Source organism: Garra rufa, chromosome 19 (genome assembly GCF_049309525.1).
Source record: "Garra rufa chromosome 19, GarRuf1.0, whole genome shotgun sequence".
Taxonomy (NCBI): domain Eukaryota; kingdom Metazoa; phylum Chordata; class Actinopteri; order Cypriniformes; family Cyprinidae; genus Garra; species Garra rufa.
In genome coordinates this window covers 17193621-17204450 of record NC_133379.1, presented here as the reverse complement: position 1 = coordinate 17204450, position 10830 = coordinate 17193621, and the positions used below count along the sequence as shown (strand labels likewise).

The 10830-nt window shown below is 33.1% G+C and overlaps 1 protein-coding gene across 3 annotated transcripts in view; it reads right to left on the bottom strand.

Annotated features, from left to right (window-relative positions):
- rap1gap2b (RAP1 GTPase activating protein 2b) overlaps positions 1–10830 on the bottom strand; it is a 74643-nt gene that overhangs the window by 3566 nt on the left and 60247 nt on the right. For 2 of the 3 annotated variants that reach the window (XM_073823887.1, XM_073823889.1), the window contains 11 exons: positions 10574–10729; positions 10384–10455; positions 7575–7661; positions 5753–5893; positions 5516–5662; positions 5222–5337; positions 4042–4146; positions 1771–1888; positions 1590–1692; positions 1423–1493; positions 1272–1312 (listed from right to left, as the gene is read on the bottom strand). In XM_073823887.1, the coding sequence (XP_073679988.1) occupies positions 1304–1312; positions 1423–1493; positions 1590–1692; positions 1771–1888; positions 4042–4146; positions 5222–5337; positions 5516–5662; positions 5753–5893; positions 7575–7661; positions 10384–10455; positions 10574–10729 (1125 nt within the window). In that variant the 3' untranslated portion in view covers positions 1272–1303. The remainder of the gene's footprint in view (positions 1–1271; positions 1313–1422; positions 1494–1589; positions 1693–1770; positions 1889–4041; positions 4147–5221; positions 5338–5515; positions 5663–5752; positions 5894–7574; positions 7662–10383; positions 10456–10573; positions 10730–10830) is intronic. The other variant, XM_073823888.1, reaches the window with a different exon arrangement.

Below are 10830 nucleotides of genomic sequence, written 5' to 3'. Positions count from 1 at the left end.
AATTTCAACATTTGTTTGATAATTATTGACCTAGAGAGTCCAGAGAATTGCAGAATTATTCCAGATTGAACGAAAAACCTAGGACTAGTTCGCAAAAGTAGTTTTTTTTTTTTTACATTTTCTGAATCATTTAACAAACGCTTTGATTGACAGCAGTGGTTCTAGAGGCAAAGTTGTTCAGAATGAGGAGGTCTATCGTGTGATATGAAAAACTGCACAATATACAATCGCTTACACCCTTGAAAAAGGCGATATTGCCTCCCCAGTGGCTGATTTCTTTCAAACAGGCCCACCGTGTTTCATTCCGATTGATCTCCGTTAAGTTTATCTAATAGGTGCTCAAAGTTCATCGGCCTACGACGGCCATGTTTTTTAAGATACGAAAATGTCCTCCTAGCCACTTGTGGCACTTTGGACCAAGATGGTGTGTACCAATTTTCACGTCAAAAGGACAAACATGTGCATAGTTATAGCAATTATTATAGCGCCACCAAGTGGCCAAGCTCCACGGCTATTTTCATGTGACCTCAGATCTAGCTTTTACATACGCGTTGTGAGTTTGGCGAAGATTTTTCATTCCGTTCAAAAGTTATAGCTGTTGTAGTAAAAGCAGCCCTGCCCCTTTCAAACGTTTTGTTTGTGACGGAGAATTGAAAATTCAGATTTTTGGATAATTATAGATATTCATGCAGAAAATCTCCCTGCACATGTTTGGTTCCAATCGGGCGAAAAACCTAGGACTAGTTTGCAAAAGTACATTTTACAAAAACAAAAATACTTGAAAATTTCAGATCCCAAGGACATAAGACACTTTAGCCTGCGACAAACCGTTTTTGAGCTATTGACGATTTTGTACTTTTGATCGCTGTAGCGCCCCCGTCAGGCCGATTGGGCCAAGTTTTGGTGACGTTGTAGACGGTGTGAGTACTACCATCCCTCCAAGTTTCAAGTCTCTACGACTTGTGATTTGGTCTACCCGATCAGTTTTACATGGAGATTGCTCATCCTTGGCAATTCTAATTATTACCATAGGGTTTCAGCGCTATGTGCTTGAACCTCTAATTATTACAATGGACATTAAATGTAAACACAATTATAGAATGACTCATAAATGGGTCTTCAGACATGAAATTAAAAGCTATCTTTTTAGTTTAGGAAAGAGGTCCCCACAGATTTGGGGATCTGTGGCATCAAAAAGGTTAAAAAAATTGGGAAAAAAATATTTCAGTATATGCAGTATGTGCTATTTAGGAATTTTATGAGTAACTTACAATGGTTCTGGTTGTCTTTGACATTCCCTTTGCTAATGTCCCTGTGAAAAGAGAGTTCAAAGTTACCATCAAATGGTTAAACGTACATTGAAACCAAATGAGACAGAGAATGAAAGAGCAACACCAAAGTCATAAAAGAATCATGTCTTACAGCGGCGGACTGGCTCAGCCTGTCAAAGCGGAACTTCAGATTGGATCTGGGTGAGGTCTTATTCCTAAAATCTTTTAATAGAGAGAGATAGAGATATGCACTTATGACTCATTAAACTGTGCATTTTGAAATTCAAATATTGAATGTTAGGAAAGCATCTCAAATACCTGTTGGACTGCGACACATAATCACTGGCGTTCCTGCGCCCTGCCCCTCTGTGCTCAGAGAGCCAAAGACAGGCGAGAGACTGGGAGAAATCTGGAGGCTGCCCTGAAGACATGAGAGAACAGATTTAACATCCACATTTCTTATGGCAACATAAACAAACATGAAGACACATTTACATACAGGCTCTTTCTCCTCCAGAGTGTCTGGGTCTCCTGCAGTACTGCTGAAGCTGCTAGTGCTGGAGGAGGATCGAGAGATATCAGGCCTTCCACTGACCTCCTTTAGCTTGAGAGATGGCCTGTTACAGCAAAGAGAGAAAAAAGAAAGATAGTATTTTTAGTAGTGCTGTGAAACGTAGCATGTTAACGTAGGTGATAAATTTTTTTTTCAGTTTAATGGTGTTAAAAATATTTAACACAGTTAACACATGAATGGGGCTGACCATCCCACTCAAAACAGAAGTCTCTTTTTTGTGGTGGCGCGTACTGTAGCCTGTATAATTTCATATTAAAACGTTAGATCCACGTCACGGTCAGTGGCAGCTCTTAAAGTAATAGCACCGAAATAACCTAATAACCCAGCTGCTGTTATGTCTATTAGTCAAAGAACAAAAGAAAGAAAAGGAAATCAATAACTTTTGTAGCTTTAAGGATTCATCTACAGTATATTTAATTTAGTATTTAGTGTTTGACAACTTTATTCAGTTTCTATATGTTTTCTACTTACTGAAGGTCATGGTAAATATTGGGTTTATGTGAAGATTGTTTTAAGATTACTTAAATTAGAAGTTGTTATTAGGGGTGTGCGATATGACGATTTTTGATCGTGGACGATTAAAATGTCTCCACGATCTGCTTTTGAAAAAATATCGTAGTATCGTGCTACAGTGTGTCTCCGTCTTAATATACTGTACATTCACTCACGGGACACTGCACTTATTCATATTCGCGATCACAAAAGTACATTATTTGAATGTGCTTCAAAGTCTTGCCGGTTAAATAACGCCATTTGGTCCGCGCGCTGTTCTGGCATGCGTTTCATGAGCGCGTAAACCTGAAGCACGTGCGCTAAAAGCCTGTCAGACAGCACCTGATTACTAAACTGAGCTATCTTTGGCGTTTAATTTGCTTATACTGTCAAAAACACGCAAGGATTACATATAAACACAGTCGGTTGTCTAAAGTGAAAGTAAACAGTTAAGAGAAAAACGGATGCGCGCCTGTATAGATGCGTGCAGCTCTGCGACAGAGCTAAACATGCTGTCGATTGTCATTAAAGGGACAGTACACCCAAAAATGTTGTCACTCACATGTCCTAAATCTCTATTAATTTTTTTCTTGTGCTTAACACAAAAGAAGATATTTTGAAGAATGTGGGTAACAGTAGCTGGTCCCCACTGACTTAAAATAAATAAATAAAATATATGGAAGTAACTGGGGACCCAGCAACTGTTTGGTTACCCACATTAAAAATAAGTTTTATGTTCAGCATGTTTTATGCTTAAAAAAAAATGGGAGAGTGAGTAAATGATGACAGAATTGTCATTTTTGGGTGATGATACACTAATAAAACAAAACACAAAGGAAAATCACTCACTGCTCTTGACTGAAGAACTTCAATACAGTTGCTTTAAATGTTGCTTCTATGTATAATTTATGTATATAATGTATATAGTGTTTTATTTTTATATTTGTTAATTAAATTTATTGAATGCTACTGATAAATACATGGACTGTACCTGAAAATTAAAGCACTGTTTGTTTTATTTGTATAGTATGTGTATTTGTAACATGTAGCTTATCTTTGTTCTTATTTTTTAAAAAACAAAGAAAATAATGACAAAGATTTTTTTGTCTTCGCCCACTTTGGCTTAAATATCTGCCATTCTTTTTTATTTTATATTTTGTTACCTTGTAAGGTTTTGGTTTTAAAACAGAAAAATTTATTTGGCTGTACTACTCAGACAACTTGTAAAAAAGTAAAACCAACATGACAAAGAATCGTGATAAAAATCGTGAATCGTGATATTTCTTGAAAAAATCGTGATATGATATTTTTACCAAATCGCCCACCCCTAGTTGTTATTTTTTTAAAGTCTAATAAATGTTAAAATTGACAGCTCTCAATTAAACTGTAATGCTGAATGACTACAGTCAATGGTTGATATTAGAAAAAAAGAGACATCAATAATATTTCCATCAGTGATACTCACCTTCAGTCATAAAACATATTTAACAAATATGAAAAATATACTGTCTTTATGTTGTTTCTACATTAATTTGAAGACTGAAGGTGAAATTATTTCAATATAAAAGTATATTTGACGACTTCAATGATTCATTTCAGAAAAAGTGTGCAATGAATTAATTTTTTTCTATCAATTTACAGAACTAATGATTAGCTATTAAGAATACACATTTATTAAGTACCAGAACGAAACAGAAAATGTACCTCTCGTTGCTCAGGATCTCTGGAGAGCTAGGATTGGACGACGTCTCTGATCTCACTTCCTGTGAGAGATGACCACTATCTAGACTTCTTTGATCACACAGGACACTAAAATGACAGAAAAACAGAAGCATTTTTTTTTTAGCATTTTAGAGTTTTTTTTTTTTTTAAATCAAAGGACTCCCAGAACTGAATAAAAAAGAGCACTTAAGATATTAATAAATGTCATTAATGTAATTTTTTTTTCACATTTATCAAATTTTATGATACATATAATACTCTTTCATAAGCTGTCAACCAAATAAAAAGTATATCTTTTTATATTTTATGTAATGTATAATATATGTAAATATTTGCATAATATTTGAATATTTTAATAATTAATCATGTAATCACCTTAATGTAGTATTTTAATAATTTGCTTTAGCATAATAACAATTAAATTATTAAATTTAGGAAACCATTATTAAATTGTTTAGTTTTTATAATATTATCTTTATAATAACATAATATTTGTTATACACAGTATGTGATTTGTATACATGAAAATATAAGCATCATGAAGTCTGAAAACACAGCTAACAAAAATATAAGACCATTTTGCTGAAGTACCCACTGAGCTATGAAAACATTATTTCTGAACATTATCTGAAAATTCAAAAAGTTATGAAAACTTTGTAAAAAACCATGCAACATTCCACTGTACAATTTAAAACAATAATTATGAGAATTTTACTTTTGAATGTTCTGTGAATGTTCTGAAAAAAGGAGTAACATTTAGAAAAAACATTAGAACATTAGTCCAGGTAAAACATTTTAGAAATAAAACAGTTCTGTGGTAATATTTTGAGAACATTATTAAAGACAAAATTGCTTTGAGCTAACATTTTCACGTCACTGGAAGAATGTTTGATCTAAGATTGCAATTGAAATATTGAGAAAATCACCTATAAAGTTGTCCAAATGTTGTAAAAATGCATATTACTAATCAAAAATTAAGTTTGGATATATTTACAGTAGGAAATGTACAAAATATCTTCATGGAACATGATATCCTAATAATTTTTCGCATAACAGGAAAATCGATAATTTTGACCCATACAATGTATTTTTGGCTATTGTTACAAATAGACCCGTGCTACTTAAGACTGGTTTTGTGGTATGTATTGTGTATTCGTCAGACCTGCGTGTGTGGCGCTCTGACTGTCCATCCATACTGGTGTGCAGCCGCGGGAACAACCCTGATCGTCTCTTCACTGGGCTCTTCAGAGGAGACTTGGCGCTTGACGTCACTGGAGACTAAAAATATATAAAAGCTTTTTTAGTCATATGTAAAGTTAATTAAACAAATCATGTTATATTAAAATAATCAAAGCAAACTACAAAGTTATTACACTGTGGCTTTAACCACACTAACGTGGCCATTCAACTCTAGTTTATTTGTGTATCTGTGTTGTGAACATAATAAGCTGCTCACTAAGTTCTTGGCAGCCTCAGTGTTGCTGTGTGTCAGACCGACCCCGCTCAGGCTGGTGGGTACGCCTCCTCCGGCCGGAGAGCAGCGGCCGTGTTTCTGAGAGCCCACCATCGCCTCCATAGAGTGACTGCGCACGCGCATCGCCCGCTGAGAAAGACAAAAACACGTTAAAAGGATAATTTACAGATTTCGACAAGCTGCATGTGATTCACGATATGAATCTTTTTGACTTTATACCTTAATAGATTCCAGTATTCCTCCATGTCCTCCGTTCTCCATCCTCTCTTCATCTGCGCTGAGAGGATGACCCAGCATTGTCTGTGTGCGCTTGTGTAACTCATTATGAAGGTTATCTAGCAGTTCTGTTCGCGTTCTCTCCTATTTCACAAACACAAAACATATCATTACAAGTTTTGTTGAAACTGATCTTACCAGAGACCCAAATGATATACACTACCATCAAAAAACACTGGGGTTAGTAATAGTTGTAAATAGGGACAGTAAAGACATTTATAATGTTACAAAAAGAGTTTTATTTCACAAAATAATCCTATTCATCAAACAATGAAAAAAGGTATCACTGTTTCCACAAATATATTAAGCAGCACAACTGATTGTAACATAATAATTGTTTCTTGAGCATCAAATTAGCATATTGGAATATATTAAACTAGAAAATAACTGAAAAAAGTAATAATATTTCACCATATTACTTTCTTTTCGATTAAATAATTTAAATCAGCCTTATTGAGCATAAAATACATCTTTCAAATATATTACAGACCCCAAACTCTTGAAAGTAAGTGTATAGTGTACAAACTAAATTAATTCCTTATTTTCTCATTCTTGTAATATGTGACAATTTATTGGATTTATTCATGTTTTATACACTACCAGTCAAAAGTTTTTGAACAGTACAATTTTTAATGTTTTTTAAAGAAGTCTTTTAACCAAAGTACAGCAAAAACAGTACAATTTTGAAATATTTTTACTATTTAAAATAACTGTAATCTATTTAAATATATTGTAAAATGTAATTTATTCCTGTGATTTCAAAGCTGAATTTTTAGCATCATTACTCCAGTCATGTGATCCTTCAGAAATCATTCTAATATTCTGATATGCTGCTCAAAAACATTTATTATCATCATTATTATTATTATGTAAAAGAGTAGAATTTTCAGGTGTCTTTGAATAGAAGGTTCAAAAGAACAGCATTTATCTGAAATAGACATCTTTTGTAACATTATAAATGCCTTTATCATCACTTTTAATAAATTTAAAGCATCCTTGCTAAATAAAAGTATTCAATCTAGTTTTTTAATTTATTAAAGTTTTTGAATTGTATAGTGTATAATGTTACAAAAGATCTTTGGTTCTTTCTATTTTGTTTTTTTTAAGTAATTTTTTAAATATTGATGATTAATAATAATAATAATAATAATAATAATAATAATAATAATAATAAATGTTTCTTGAACAGCAAATCAGCATATTAGAATGATTTCTGAAGGATCATGTGACACTGAAGACTGGAGTAATGATGCTGAAAATTTGGTTTTGATCACAAGAATAAATTACATTTTCAAATATATTCAAATAGAAAACAGTTATTTTAAATGGTAAAAACAGTCCACTATATTACTGCTTTTGCTGTACTTTGGATCAAATAAATGCAGGCTTGGTGAGCAGAAGAGGCTTCTAATGTTTAAAAAACAGTAGGGCTCAAAAACTTTTGACTGGTAGTCTATTTAAGGTCTCTGACCCCAAATAAGCAATGTAACACTTTTAATGAAGAACTTTTAAAGAGAGTTATCAAGTTTGGTTTATAATCTAATCTTATGTGATTAGGAAAAGCTACTTAAATTCAGTATCTAGCTATTTAAGTTTTTTTTCTCAGACATATTAAAATGGCCTTGGTGTCTCTGAGACCCCCAGTACAACATAAGGATTATCCATTCAGAGATTGAGGCAAAGCTAAATCTTATCAGGCTTTTACTGTTTATTTGTACATCAAGACTTTAATGTGGTAATAAACGGCGCTCTATTGTTTCCTCACCTCAAGCTTGGCAAATCGACTTGACCTGTAGCATGCCAACTCTGCATTGATCAGCTTGGTCAGCAGAAACTCTCTGAATTCTGGACCCTTAAAGAGAATACAATGACACGGCAAATATAACAAAGATGCAAGAACAGCCTTAAAAGACAATGACGTGACAAAATCTGGCCTGTAATAAGGAAATGTGACCTTCAGAAAAACAATAATGTCACTGCAAACTGGCTGCCCTGCAAAATATAATTTTCTTTATCAGCTTTGCTTCGCTTTGCTGTAAAAATATTGCAATATTCTTAAAAAAGCTAAAATTTATAAAATATTCAGACTTATTTTTAGAGAATAAATATACAGGCAAACTAGAGGTCGACCGGCCGATATATCGGGCCGATATTTGCTATTTTTTAATATATCGGCATCGGCCGATTTCCGTGTTTAGTAGCGCCGATTTAAAGTCAGGCACGTCTGCGGGCAGCCCCGTGTTATTGGTGCGGTAGAGCGCTACTGTGAAGAACCCCAAGCCAAAACTTTTGTAAGATTCAATAACAGTTCTGAGAGATAATGGTAAGGCTTAAATTCTAATATTTCAAAGTCCCATGGCCATATATGTACTATATATTACTAGTAAACTATGAAGTGTTGCTTTCACTTAGTGAAAGAAAATCATAAGACTGTCGGGAACTGGCATAATGCTACGGCTGGTTAAAGGTTTGCTTACTTGCAGTTAAGTTTAAAGACTGTGTAGTCTAAAACGATCAGCAGCTTGTTTGCTAACATATAAGCCCCAGTGTAATAAGTTCTGTTTTATTTTTCCTGTATCCGAGTCGGAGAATTTCACTGTGTGCGTGGGGTGAAGAAGGCGGCAGCTCTCACAAACAATACAGCGTTGCGATTACTCCGCCCCGCTCGGAGACAGTGATGCACGGAGGGTGGTTATATCCACGGGTCTGGTAATAAAAAAATGCATTATAATTACTTGTGGGTGGGTCGAGCGTGGATGAGATAAATCAATAATCATGTAAGCATTAACTACATTTTCTAAAATCTGAACCTGAGTTATGTGTTCAGGACTGTGGCGCGAGCTTCTTTTTAAATATATTTTAATGATTGCACCTGATGCGCCCGCGTCCTTTCCGTCACCCCAGATACTGCGAGTTTAAAACTAGGGATGGGCATATCGATCCTAAAGTATCGATATATCGATACTGATGCGAGTATCGAAAGTATCGATACTCAAATTAAAAATATCGATACTAAGGTGTTTTTTATTTACCAGTGAAAAAGCAAGGCGTACAATGTGCATTGAATTGGACGTATAACCTATGTTAGGGAATAACTGTGCACATTATAACAATTTTCCAACTCATCTGAACGCATGCAAATGTTGCAAGACAGAACCAATCAACCACAGAGAGCATTCACTCCCTTCAGACAGTGCATTTAAACAGGGCTGCGTTTCCCAAAAGTATCATAAGAAAGCATTGATGCTTTTGGGAACGGCAGTGCAGAACAATGCTTATCAGAGGACAGAAAATAAAAACATGTTTGAGCTCTTTCACAATAAACAAACTGAAATTGTAATTTCAGTGCAATTGTAATTTGTGCAATTACATTTATTTAAATGAACACTTAAAGTTCATTGATCATGTTTTGTAGTAATGTTAATATAAATTATACACTGTCAGAATAAAAATGTTGTATTTTATGTGTGCAACAGCCTGTCACTGGCAGCCCCTTGTGAAACTAAGTATTTTCAATTATAGGTTTTGTAGTTACCACTACAGTAAACATATTTTAACCATGTGTAAAAAATAAAAGTTAATTAGTTGCAATTAAGGCATATTAAATGTTAAAATGCATTTCAAATATAAAGTTAAGGGTATAATTACATATTTTACTCTTATTAATTTAATAAATGTAATAATTCAAAATTTGAGATATTAGCTATAAAAATATCTAAAATATGAATATATATTACGCATTTTTTCTTCAAATAAACTGCTATTTTAAAAAAAATATTTTTAGATATTTAAAATAAATTTTGAAGGTGTCTGAATACATTTTGATTTGACTGTAATGCATTTGTGATTATTAAGATGAGTTTGATCTGACAGTTTAACGCTGAGTTCTTGTCATATTTTATTGCCATTTTATAAACTATAGTGAATACACTGTGATAATGTGAGAAATTTTGGTTAGACTGTGTATATTCTTGTTTAAAGCATAAGCTAATCTAAAATCTGTTAGATTTATGTAAAAAAAACAACAAAAAATAATAAATCAAAAAATAAAAATAAATTTGAGATATAATCTATAAAAATATCTAAAAAATGTCTATATATTACGCATTTTTTCTCCAAATAAACTGCTATTTTTTTAAGATTTTTAGATATTTAAAAAATTTTTTTTGAAGGTGTCTGAATACATTTTGATTTGACTGTAATTCATTTGTGATTAAGATGAGTTTGATCTGACAGTTTAATGCTGAGTTCTTGTTATATTTTATAACTATTTTCTAAACTATAGCGAATAAACTGTGAGAATGTGAGAAATTTTGGTTTGACTATATATTCTTGTTTAAAGCATAAGCGAATCTTAAATCTGTTAGATTTATGTAAAAATAAATAAATAAGTAAATAAATAATAAATAAGTTTGAGAAATAATCTATAAAAATATCTGAAAAAAGTCTATATATTATGCCATTTTTTTTCTAAATATTTTTTTTTTTTTTTTTTAAGATTTTTAGATATTTAAAATGGAAAACAAGACAAAAATACTGATTAAAAAATGTAAGGTGGACACTGTAGTGTTTACCTTTTTGAAGATGGGCGGACTAGGAAGTGGAGGACCGAACTGTGGCACATCTTCACGTGCTGTGACAGACACCTGCATCATATAATTACAATTTAACAAACAGATAGAATTCCCAAAGATACTTCCCGTAATCTTCAATAAACATTCTTTTTGCTCAAACATTTTTCAAAAAAAAATTTCAATGACAAACCTTGTATGCGGTGTCATCTGTTCCAGGGTTTTCCACTTGAACAAGAATATAGGCATGAAGGAAATTGGAAGCGATCATATCAGGCACAAAAGGTGTGGGCTCCTCTTGAAAAACTGCAGCCACAATATCATTCCCAATGTGGCGCTTCCTTTGGACCTAAATCCAGGAAAAAAAACATAAAGGAAATCACATGCTGTCTATTTAACAGCATTCCGATTGTCCCGGTGTTGGAATTGTGTAGATTTTGATCATAGTGA